Below are 13136 nucleotides of genomic sequence, written 5' to 3'. Positions count from 1 at the left end.
GACTCCAGACACCACGTGTTGGAGTCGCATCAGCGCAGTAATTGCTGGGCGCTTGAGCTATATAAACCACAAAAAGCCTGAGCACGGGAAACCCCGGCCTCCAAACACTAACCACATTTACGGCTACAAAAACGGGATTCTATTTTCCGCCTCCTTCATCTCACCGGCGATGATTTTTTTCCGACTTCATCAACCTTTTTAACCCTGTACAAAACCTGCGGCACGGTCGAGAGACTTCACGGGAAAAAATAGGCCTATGTACAATTTACAGGCGTCGCGGGGTTATAAATATCTCTGTTAAGTATTGTTAAAGCGTATTCCTTTGATTTTGAAAACGTTTTGTGTGTGTGTAGATAGCCTGCGGGCTTTCAGAGAGCCTTTCAGTTTGCCACAAAGACTTCAATGACGCACCTGGATCAGCGCTCACGAAAGGAAGACAGACAAAAACTTTTTCGAGCATCTGGGTCCACTGTTCCATTTTAGACCTGATTGTTTTTGCAACTGTAAAGTCTATTACGCGCTCGGACATTTATTTGATGTTATTTATATCCACACACGAGCAACTACGCCTGCATTACAGCGCACGGACGCTTCCCCCGAGAAGTTTGAAAAAGGGGCTTGTCATTTAAAACATCATCAAGTTTTAAAGAGTTGTTTTTTCTTGTCGGGGAAGTATATTTGATGTCGTTTGAAGGCGCCCACTAAAGTTTGTAGTGGAGAGGGTTTTGAAACACGGTGTGCGCTCACGAAGTCCCATTTTCCATTGGCAGACGCGCTGAGGCTCAGCGAGCTGCGGCGCTCACAGTTTCTCCCTGACTGTGTGAGAGAGAGAAAGAAAGAGAGCAGTTGGAGAGCCTTTGGTGACTTTTTTGATAATCCACGCTGTTGTGATGCGAATTCCCGTAGATCCCAGCGCCAGTCGGAGGTTCAGTCCGCCGTCCAATAGCCTCCAGCCGGTCCCAGGGAAGATGAACGATGTGAACTCTCCAGCCGGGCAGCCGGACGCAGCGGCGGCGGTGCCAAGATTGCGTCCCCACGAAAACCGCAGCATGGCAGAGATCATCGCGGACCACCCGGCCGAGCTGGTCCGGACCGACAGCCCCAACTTTCTGTGCTCGGTCCTGCCCTCCCATTGGCGGTGCAACAAGACGCTGCCTGTCGCCTTTAAGGTGAGTCTCAGTGATGTGCTGCTAAATTATAAGGGGGGTGGGGGGTAAACCACAATGTTATTCGGTGTTCCATGTAAAACAACCACTAAATTAAGACAAAATTTTTTTTAGTGAATGTGTGATTTTTCTTTTTAAAACTGTGTTTATACAACTTTAATTAATTTCGTACTGTTGGACGCAGTGGATTTCGGAATTTTCCGAGTTTTTCTTATTGTGTTTATCCTGTTCCCTTATGTCCCATTGAATTTTTTAACACCTAGATTTATCACCGTTTTTTAAAAATACGTTGTCGTATGTTGTTATTACAAATGACAAAAATCTGTTAACATCGGCAGTTGTGGTGTGGGAGTTTTTAATGTCACTATTTAGAAAAAAATTTCAAATAAAGGAAACGTGCTGTTTAATATTCCAGAGTTTTTTATTTTATGTATATATATATATATAAAGATTTGGTGAAATGCACTTAAAAGAAGGAAAGGGATCACATGTTCATATTGTTTTCTTTTCACATTTTGTAAACAAACAAAAATTAAACATATTTTATTGCCAATAATCAGTTAATGGAGGACATTATAATAAAAGCCCTCCCAATTAGTGAATAATTCCACAATCAAAGCTTTGTTTCCATGGTGATTTATTTTTATTTTATTGTAATTTTTTTTTTTTAACAGTTTTCTCTATTAGGCCATTGTTAAAAAAAAATATATCAGGACATGTTTTATATTTATATACATTGTGGCCTATTATAACCACTACTTATTCTACTGAATTATATGAATTAGTTTTCACATGAGCAGAAAAGCAAACACAGAAAAAACATTTTTTTAAATGCAGCAAAGATTAATTATTTATACATTTTAGGCCTCTTTAGACCTTCTTGAAGTCTTGACAATCTTTTGCTCCCATGATAATTCACAGGAAAAGGCCTATTAATTACTTGACATATATTATTTAAAGGATGGATCAAAGACACAACAAAGTGGAAATTTGTAGCTGTAGCTCTGGCTCCAAATCAAATGTGACACTTTTTAAAATATATGTGTTATTTAACCGTCTTTATTACTGCGGCTTTGTAATTATTGCTGCTCTGTAGGCCTCCTCATGCCCTTTTATCTGTATCCAGGAATCTAAATGATAACACGAGGCCTCGCTGCTTTTGTTTTAAAGGCTGCATTTGAGAAGTGAAATAAAAGGAAGTTGAAATTAAATCCATCTATCAACATGACTTGGAAAAGGATGGTATGATGTAAAAAAAAAGTCTGTCACATTAGATCAATGAATTCTGAGGTTTGATTGTGCTCAGCGTTTGGTTGAACACTGAAGGAATTACTTTATTAAATATTTTGCTATAATTATTTATTTAAAATTTTCTTTAACCATGAACCGAGGAAGAGAATATGTTGGATCATACTGTAGATGGAGGAAATTTGAGTCACAGAATGGGGGAGCTAAGTTGTTCCTGCCCCCCCCCGACAGGTGGTTGCCCTGGGAGACATACCTGATGGGACTGTTGTCACAGTAATGGCGGGCAATGATGAGAACTACTCGGCCGAGTTGCGGAACGCCTCGGGTGTGATGAAGAACCAAGTAGCTCGTTTCAATGACCTTCGCTTCGTTGGCCGCAGTGGCAGAGGTGAGGCCTGAAACACTCCATGCTGCATTCACTGTACGCTACTACAACTCAGTAGGAGCTATTAGCTTCAGTGGTGTGAATTAGTGGTCACATTCCCTTCGTGGCAACCACATAATGATCTCTAACTCCAGCTCAAATCCCACCGCCCGTCTCCAAACGACTGAGTGGTGAATCATGTTGCATCCACTTTCTTTGCTTTAAAATGAGAGTCCTTGATTTATTGTTTATCTTTTAACCCAGGTGAGACAGAAAAGCTTTGTCAAACCCATTGTTTCCTACTTGGGATATTTGCCCTTCAGTTTAAGATATAAAGCTTTGGACAAAGATAGGATGTGTGTCAGTCCAACATCAGCTGCATAAGAAAATGATGCTCTGACAACAAGAAAGTCAGATTTTTATCATTTCCTTAATGTTCACCTGACATGACCCCTCTCACTTCAGGCTTCCTAACTTGTTGGGTGATCCTGCAGCCCCGCAGCTGAACACTCTGCACATATCGTCAGGCAGGGAAGCAGAGACGCGCTCCGATTGGGTCAAATCGCATTCCCTGAATATTTGGCATCGCCAAAGGGACTCATTTACTGTCTTGTTACTAAATCGTCTTATTTATGATTTAAGATTTGGCACTGGGGATGTGTTCTCGCCCTCTCCACACTTACTGGAAATATTTTCCTACAGACTTTTATTTTCTACAAGTCTCACAGAAAGCGGTCGCCTGTGATAAGTTGATGGTGATAAGTGCTGTCAGCAGCTTCACCAGTGACTTTTCTTCTCAGTTTCCTTCTCTGTTGTAGCTGTCAAAAAAGGAGGAAGCAGAGGCAATCAGGAGGGATGAGAGGTGACAAAGTATAGAGAGCAGAGGAGGCACGGTGGCTGGACCTGCTGTCATGGAGACCTTGCATGCGTCCCTTTGCTGTGACACAGAATCTAGTCACAGGAAGTAACATTGGAGCCAGGGTAGATCAGACTACAGGGTGTCTGAAATCAATACCTGACAATGACAGAGATAAGTACAAGCAGAGCGAACTGATAGGATGTTAGATAAAAGTCATGCACAGAAAGGTGGGGAGAGCCAACAGAGGTGGACAAGGATTGATAGTAACAGGGCTGAAATGATGCCACAGTACAATGACAACAAGGATGGATAGGGCAGATCATTTAAAAAGTAATCATATACTTGTGATAACATCATTAAAGTTAATAGTTAATAGTGTGTACAAGATTGCCTCGACACTAAGTATGAATTAGATCGCAGGTAACAGATGACAGGTGGAATGATGGTGGGGAAGCAGGGAGGTGATGCACTAGTGCCACTTTATCATAGATCACTAGCTCCGGCTCACCCACATGCAACTCAAATCAGGTATGTGGAACACCTGTTGCATCTGTGATCTGCTATCTTCCCGAATCATCTTATCACTTCTTCGAAAGGCATGTTTACAGTGAGCTAGGGTTTGGAGCATGAGAGGGGAGGACATGCATGGGTAGGTGGCTGTGACTGAATGGACAGCTGCTCCTATGAGTCCCTGCAGCAACCTGCCCCCCACTTCCTGTTTCCTATGCGTAGCCATGGTTTCGTGATGCGTCTGCATACCTCAGATGTTAGTGGTGCTGCTGACTTGGCTGATGCACTCTGATTCATAGCGTTCCTCGTGAATACACATAGGAGCATACACACACACACACACACACACACACACACACACACACACTCAACCCCAAGGCAGCAACTGCTGGGGATTATCAAGAAAGGAAGTGACTATTAAAATGCCTCTCGCCCACTCACACTGTGTTAGACAGGGAGAAAGTCTGGATAACAAGACACTGGCTCCCCCAGTCAATCTTCCATTCAGGCTCTGCCAAAGAACCTAAATAGAACTTCTCAAACAGCCAATGTTGTTGTCGTTAATCCTCTTAAAGTCGATTTTTTCCCAGTTTGTATTGGCTATTATGTGATCACAACCATACTTGTGACTCGGGGATGGTTTAGCAATGAATGCAGGTCATTGTCTCCATGGATGGTATGTCATTTGATGTTGTTTGATGTCACCACAGGCAAGAGCTTCACCCTGACAATCACAGTATTCACCAACCCACCACAAGTGGCCACTTACCATCGAGCCATAAAGGTCACCGTGGACGGACCGCGTGAGCCCAGGAGTGAGTACAAAGGCACGCACATACAGTACAGTATTGGAATATGCTTAAACATTACAACAAACAAAAACACTGCTTCCTTTAATTTGCCTTTAAAGGGGTACACCAGCGATTTAGCATTGTACTTAAAAATATATGGAGGAATCACATTTCACCTAATAGACACTCCCTGTCCACGTCATTCAAACCCCACACCTCCACAGGCTCATATTCAAAGTCTGACATCATCAGGTAATTTTGTCAAACTTAAAGCTCCCTCCACAGCCACAGATGACTATGCTGTTTTCACAGGCTGAGTAGTACTCATGTAGTACATGTAGTAGTACATGACCAGTAGACTGAAAATCGGTGGAGTGCCCCTTTAACTAAGCTGTGGGTGTGGCTGACTGTGGAGCTAGCCAATGGCAGCAAATGCCCAGCTAAAATGGTGATGGGCTAATAAAACAAGTTAATTAACACACAAAAAAATTTTACTGGCAAAAGTTCTGATTGCGTTAATTAGAAATCAACGGGCTTTAAATTTAGTTGACCTCTCGGAAAGCAGCTCAGTCTCCCGTGTGACAGTTTGAGAGAAAGAAGAGAAATAAAAAGGGAGGCAGAATATTCCTGAGAGGGTACACTGGGTAGCAGAATGCTAACATCAGCTCATTTTAATGGGCCATATAAAAACAACTGAGGAGGGAAAAAAAACTTTACTATAGCCGCCAGTGCCAACTGGTCTGGCATGCAGCTGTTTCTCCAACCCTCCTCCCTATTCATAAAAAAACATATTCTCATCTCATGGCATCTCAATGAACAATATCCCATCACAAACAACCCACCCACCCGCCTGCCCCGTCACATATGGCACCAGGATGCACAGAGACACAGAGGAGCCGGGAGACAGTAGGATTAGTACCACCATCAGTCTCCGTTGTAGGAAACCTGCCTGTGGTGCCAAAAAACGCCTCAGAAACTCAACATTCAGCGTTCATCAACACGCACCCTGAAACAAAGGCACATGTTTGTCGTCAAACGCACGTGTACTCACAATCACACCCACTTTTTCCTCCTCGCTCTCGAGCCATCTTGTTTGATCAAAAGCATTTCCTGTGCATCTGCTGTCCCCCGTCCGATGAAGTCCTGTTATTTGGTGGCGAGCAGATGGGAGTCGGAGCAGAATTTGTTTAGAAAAGCCCCAGTTTGGTCTCAACAAAGTTGCAGTCATAGACTTCTTGGAAGCCTGGACATACATACCTGATATCAGGTGAGGAGATTCTGGCAGTAGTCATAGTGAAGGGACTTTGCACTTTCATCCATTATTCTTGCCTTTGTCTCAGACCACAAGTTGGTCAAAGCCAAAGCTGTAAAGTCAAAGTCTGCTTGTTCTAACTTCAGTCTCAGGACAGTAATTTAAGCAATAAAGAGTATGTCATCATACGTAACCCCTGAACTTCTTTGCTTTGCTGTTAAGTGGTCAGAATTGCAGCGCCGGTGTAATTTACCTAAAAACTACAGCCAGAACACGTCTCCCTCTCAGGGGTCATTAAGCTGAGGTCGGAGGGTGGCAAAACACACATGTGCCCTCACAACCGCACCTCCCCTCCTCCAGGTTTTCAGCACGGAGAGACTCGGTGCTGAGAGCACCGGCTGTCTCCAAAACTGTGATTCTATCTGTGAACGCTTCATTGACACATGGGGGGGGGGGGTCTGTGCCGGCCATTACAGCTCTATTTTGTGTTAAACGAGTGGGTAATTAGGAGGCCTGTGGTACACCAGGCCTTTACAGGGAGGGGTCCACACAGAAGACACATGGAGAAAGAACAGTGGGCTGTCTTAAGACTGACATACACTGGTACTCTGTGGCCCTTCTCTGTAAAAACAGTGTTGTTTCTGGAAAATAAGCTGACAATAATACTAAATTTCAACATGGGCAGGTAACTGGTTTTATTTATTTTCTACACTTTTCGTGATGTTATTGGCACCTTTCGCTCCCTGTAATTGACTTGCCTGGTTGTGGGTGTCTCATTTAGGAAGAACATTTTATGTCGGTGTGTTTGATGAGCCTTATGGTAGCCATATGAGTCTTCCTGAAGGATATCATTTCCCCAGCGGTTCCTCATCTAATATCCAGTTGGACCACCCATGAACGAACGGGGCTCATATCTCTGAAGTATGGCGCTGAGCTTTTGCTAATTAATTGCGTGGTCAGAGTGACGAATATCAGTGGGGCCTAGTTTAAAGATCTGTGGTATGATTTTTCTCAGAGGTTTACAGTGTGTGTGCGTGTGTGTGGGCATGGTAAGTGGTTTGTCAGGTCCCTCTGGCCACTGTGTTATTAGCGGGAGGCTAACTCGGTTTCTGTGGCTCGCATTGTGCTTAATCGCTTGACAGCTCTTGGTTACCCTGTGGTTTGCCACTGCACCAACAGCTCGGCAAGTGTGCGCACATGTATGTGCCTGTGTGTGTTCATTCGTATAGGCATGTACATGTCTGTTTAGTCATGTACATATGATTGCAAATGCATGTAGGTCTGTCCTCTAGCGCCTGCATCTACATGTGTGCACCCAAATGACATGTTTTGCAGAGAGAGAGTGTGTTATTGGTGTCATTAGTCTAGTGTAGCCACAGTGCTGATTTGGAGCAGAGCTAATAGGCCTCATTAAAAGTCATTTTGAGCTAATAGACAGGGAGTGGTTGTTTAAACCAATATGCTTTTATAGGTGGTTCTGTCTCCTTTCAGCTGCTCCTGACGGTGGCTGCGGCCAGCTGAGACAAACTTCCTGAGTGATAATAGCCGAGCCGTAATAACACAATATACTAGGCTTTCTGTCCAAACCCACTGTTCTCATTATAGTTAATTGATGACAGACAAACATAGGAGGTGACAAAACCATTGTGGCGTCACACAAACTGTGTCTTGCTGGGGCATATTGCAGTGGTTATTGTGCATAACTGTGTGAGTGACGTGTGTGTGTTGTGTGTCAGTGGTGGAGGTTAGGTCTCTGCTCTTTGGTGTTTGAAGCTGCTGGGTCAGGGGGTTCTGAGCTTGGGGACAGGGTCGTGTTTTGGTTCGGGTTTGGTCAGGGTGTTAACATGTCTGGTGAAGAGGCCCTGGTTACTTACAGGCCTGCAGACAATTTTAGTGGTTCAGGAGACCTGTCTGCCAAGCCAAACTCTTCCTGGGAAACACACATACTCACATAACACACACATTTACACAATACCTGAAGATATGTTAAACATTCACAATAATATCTTTAATAATAATATTAACTTTATTTTATTTTATAAAAATGGGTTAGAGCAAAAGACAGGAATATGTACATAAACATTACAATGATAAAATACACTAATATACAGACAAAGGGGGGAAATAAAGTGGAATGCAATATTTTACTAGACGATAACATGGCTAATAGCAGGCTTTAGATTATGAGCATGAAAATGCATGTAAATTGACTTAAACGCTCACATAGAAGTATTATAGCAAGGAATTCCAAAGCCAGGAAGCCTCACAGGCTCTATCACCTCTAGTTACTAACCTGGACCTAGGATCAGCCAGGAGACCCTTGCCAGAGGACCTCAGGTCTAGCTTACAAAGGTTCAGGGGTACACTGTATTTTGGGGCTAGACCTAATTTAGCCTTGAACTTTATGACAAATAATCTGAAATTAACTGGTGAAAGGAGCATAAGATGATGTGATCACACTTCCTTTAATTTGTTAAGATCTTTGCTGCCACACTTTGGACCAACTGCAAGTGAGAGATATTACTCTGGCTTACTCATAAATAAAGTGAGTTACAATAATCCAAAAGAGATGAAATAACAGCAATGAATAACTTTCTCCAGGTCAGCAGAAGATAGGAAAAATCAAATTCTGGATATGATTTTGAAGTGAAGAAAGCAGAACTGTGCTGTGTTTCTAGCAACAGGTTTAATAAATAAGTTATTATGGATGGGAAGAATAAAGATAAAATAATAAAAATTATCTCTTTATGATTTATTGTCATTTAGCCGCAGGAACTTGTTGGACATCCAGCACTTAATCTCGTTAAAGCAGTTAATGAAAGTGACAAGATTGCTATTATGGCCAGGGGTTATTGATACATACAGCTGGGCGTTGTCTGCATAAAAATATAGTTAATATTATATTTGCAAGTAATGTCCCCTAAAAGAAGCATGCAGACAGAAAACAATAGCGGACCTAGAAATGAGTCTTGTGGCACACCACAAGTGAGATAGTCAGTAGAGGAGGGTACATGGTCCACCGTATCAACACCCATACATGCATTAAGACAAACGCACACACACCTTAACAACCTTATTAGAGTGGTTGCTAGGCTACGCCCTATTAAAACTCTTGAAAAATCCTTCTTAGTGCGGCTAGGCTGGAAACAGTATGAGTAAGTGAGATGCCTTCATTAAATGTCTGTCATGATGACACCAAAAGGCCTCCGAACAGTGTCATCACTCACACACATGCCATTACATGTGCTTCTAGGGTACTATTACCTGCTGTAAGGCCTGGGCTTTGTTTCTCACAACAGCCATTTGTGCTCAGTGCTAAATGCTAAGATCCTCACAGATGCTAATTACATTGTACCACACAATTAGATGATGTAAGACAGCTTTCATTTAATTGCCTTGGATTATGTACAGAAATATGAGGCGCTTTATGTTTCTGGATTATTGTGCTTTGTCAGTGACTGTCTCAAGCAAAGTGCCCATAAAATATAATATATTTTTGTACAACATCCAGGATTTTAGAAGACTCAATACTCTTCTATCCCACACAGACAGATACACACCCACACCTATCTGCTGCTATCTTACTCAAAGCAGCTTTTAACAATGTGAGCCGGACAAATAAAACTCACCCAAACATCAGGGGGAAAAGGAATGAAAAGAGGGAGGGAGGGAAAAAAGAGAGACAAAAAAGACTGCAGGCTTTTCCAGAGGCAGTCAGTCAGTTGAATGTCTTATGAAGTTCCTTGAAGAGGTGCCAAGGCCTTTTACAACGAAAAACACAAAATCATTCAGTGGGAGGGAGAAACAGAGAATAAAGAGTGAGAGGGAGGCAAAAAGTGAATCATAAAAAGAGACAAAGATTAAGAAAGAGTGTCCGGAGTTTGTTGGCCCCGAGCTGCAGCAAAAAACATCTCCAAGGGATTTGTTCTCCCCTGTTCTGAATCAAAACACTTTAATGCGAGCAGAGAGGTGCAGAGGGAGCCTGTCTGAAAACCACACACAAGCCAAACTATGTGTGTGTGTGCTCTTTAAACTTTGTACAATATCATACAAGTGTGTATATAATGTGTTTTTGCGTTCAATAAATGTTTCACCATAGGGAATTATTGTGTATGTGTGTGTATACGTAAGTGTGTGTGCATGCCCTTCCCTTGCCTGGCTTGCTTTCTCCATGCTGGAACGCATGGACCACACAGACGGCTGGCAGCGCTCCACGACAGCCTGGCTCCCCCTTTCTCTCCCTCTCCCTCTCTCCTTTGCTCGCTGCCTCTTCTCCCACACCTCTTCTCTCTTTTTCACTTCTTCCTCTTTTTTATCTCTTTTTTTACAGTTCTGTTTTTATTATCTCCCCTCTTCTCTTTCTCTTCTCCCTCCCTCCTCTCCCTTTATACCAGACCCCCATGGTAGACGGGCGTCTGGCTGTCACCCACTCAGTGCTTTTCCTCTCGAGCCACGCTCTGCCAGCTTCAGATTGCCACCTGAAATCATTCATTGTTTCTGACCGCTCACAATAACAACATGGCCACTGTGAGCGCTCCACATAAAAAAGTGAAATATGGACCCAGTGTATTCATTCATCGACTTTACTGGCTGTTCCAACCGTGAGATGACGGACACACACACACACAGACACAGACACACACACACACACACACACACACATACACACACACGCAAACACACAAACACAGACCGGCTGACTCAACCCAGGCTCCAAGAGCATGGGGGGGGTTTCTGAATCAGCCCCAAAGATACATTCATCCAATCTCACCCGCTGATCATAAACCAGACTGAAGGGCTTAGAGGGCATGACGTGACACCAAATTTATAAATTATCCCATTTATTCAGGATTTTCTGGTGCTCCACATTTTCCTCATGTTACTTATTCAGGCAGCAGGCTGGATAATTTCCTACTGATGTGTCTGTACTGATAACTCTAACCTGATGTAGGTAGGGGGAGGAGGTTCTGCTTTTCTTGCAGAGACATGTGAAGCTCTGTACATTAATATGAAGCTGTAGCCAGGAGATTTTAGGTTAGCTTAGCATAAACAGTGGAAACGGGGAGCTAGCCTGGCTCTATCTGAATATAACAAAGTCCACCTACCAGTACCTCTTAAACTCACTAATTAACATGCTATGCCCTGTTGGTAAACTGTATCCCCTTGTTTCCAGTCATTATACTAGGCTAAACTGGCCAGCTGCTAGCTGCAGCATATTTACCGTACAGACATGAAAGTGGTATCTCGTGTGACTCTCAGCAAGATCGCGAATTAGCAAATTTCCCAGAAACTATTCCTTTAAACTTTTTAGTTTTTAGTTTTTAAAAGAACACTGGTAGCCTTGTCATGAAAAATCCCAGTACATACCATACCTTGCTAAAAAAAACTTTATATTATATATTTTCAGCCCAAGACATATGAGGGAATAGCTCACCATACGTCAAAGATCTCTCTCTCAGGCTCAGATCTAATGCTGCCATTAATTACAGAGGACTTATATTCTATTTGCCTACTTGCTCTTACTAACTGTTATCAGATCAGCAGGGGTGAGTTGAATCCGGACTTATGTCTCTTCGACGGCTGAAATAATACTATTCTAGGATCGGTGTGTAACTGTGTGATTAGAGATACTATCTATAGAGGTGTTATCAAATCATTATTTATCTTTTTTAGTGTGCGTGTGTGCATGTGTAAGCCTGTACTGTAGGTGCATGTGTAAGGGTGTATGCATGAAGCATGTGTGCAAATGTCCATGATTGCATGTGCAGACCTGTGTTTGCATACGTCCATTTTTGCAGTGTATGTGTTACTGTGTGTGTGGAAGTTGCTCACATCTGGTCTGAATCTGTCCATGTTTCCGGCCGCTGGCTGGGCAGGGAAGTGGCAGGCGCTATCAAAAATCTCCGCTGTTTTCACAGGGATGATGGGAATCTCAGGGACTTTCCCTACGGCAGTGAAATCATCCGCCTTTCCCGCTCCTTTAAATACCCCCGGCTCATTCCTCCGCCCTGCTAGGGTTCCGATAAAACAGCTGAGACGTCTTGTGTTTGGCAACAGTTGTCCTCTAAAAGGTGTAATTAACTCATGAAAAACTGTATTTACTGTCAAGCCCTGCTAAACTAATGGACTTGAGGTCTGCCTGTTTGGAGTGTAAATTGGACCTTAATGTGGTGGTTGACATGCTGCATTTCTGTAGGAGAAAAAATACATCGGTTTCCTTTAAACTGCGTTGCATCCGTAGGTTTCCTGACATTATGGTAGTCCAGGGTGGAAGCTGAGCACTACTGAAATTGTGTTTAGGTTTAAGATACCAATGACAGAGAGCTGGCTTGTCATGCAGATCAAAACTGTCTTTATCTCCTTAAATATACATGTAAACATCTGGCTGTGTTTTGAGACCTTCCTCAAAGATGTTGAAATTCTAAATCCCTCTCTAACTATTTCACCATTTGCTGTGCTCAGCACTCTTCACAGAGCCTATCTCTCCTGACTTGTTCAGACCCATCCAGAGCTCTTAATTTACTGGTCATCAGGGTCTCTTACTCTCCATGTGCCTCCTCCCCCCAGTGTCTGTCCCTCCCTGTCTCCCCTCATCTCCCTTGGTCTCCCATTGCTATTTATTCCCATCACTAGGAGACCAGCTGTGCACAAAGGCCGCACTGTGTCCCGAGGCTTTTTTAGAATAGAAATTCGGTCTGTTGAAAATGGAAACGCTATGATTGACTGGGCACAGCTTGCAAAGAGAGATGAGGAATGCCAACGAGAAGCACAAATTATCCACATGAACGATGGAGAAATATTATTAATGAAATATGGCCATGAATTATGTTATAAAGCAAAAAAAACTATAGTAAGGTTTTCAAGTAGCAGATATTATTCGCTTTCCAAAGCAACTATGTGAAGAAGCCGGTGGTGAGATTTACGTTTATTTTGAACTGTATGATGC

The 13136-nt window shown here is 43.0% G+C and overlaps 1 protein-coding gene across 1 annotated transcript in view; it reads left to right on the top strand.

Moving 5' to 3' along the window:
• The first annotated feature begins 890 nt into the window (after nt 1-890).
• runx2b (RUNX family transcription factor 2b) overlaps nt 891-13136 on the top strand; it is a 22677-nt gene continuing 10431 nt past the window's right edge. The window contains exons 1-3 of the mRNA XM_046060584.1: nt 891-1169; nt 2646-2802; nt 4858-4962. Coding sequence (XP_045916540.1) covers nt 891-1169; nt 2646-2802; nt 4858-4962 — 541 coding nt within the window. The remainder of the gene's footprint in view (nt 1170-2645; nt 2803-4857; nt 4963-13136) is intronic.

Source organism: Micropterus dolomieu, linkage group LG10 (genome assembly GCF_021292245.1).
Source record: "Micropterus dolomieu isolate WLL.071019.BEF.003 ecotype Adirondacks linkage group LG10, ASM2129224v1, whole genome shotgun sequence".
Taxonomy (NCBI): Eukaryota; Metazoa; Chordata; class Actinopteri; order Centrarchiformes; family Centrarchidae; genus Micropterus; species Micropterus dolomieu.
Note: the sequence above shows the minus strand (reverse complement) of the source record. Positions and strands in the feature narration are given on the sequence as shown.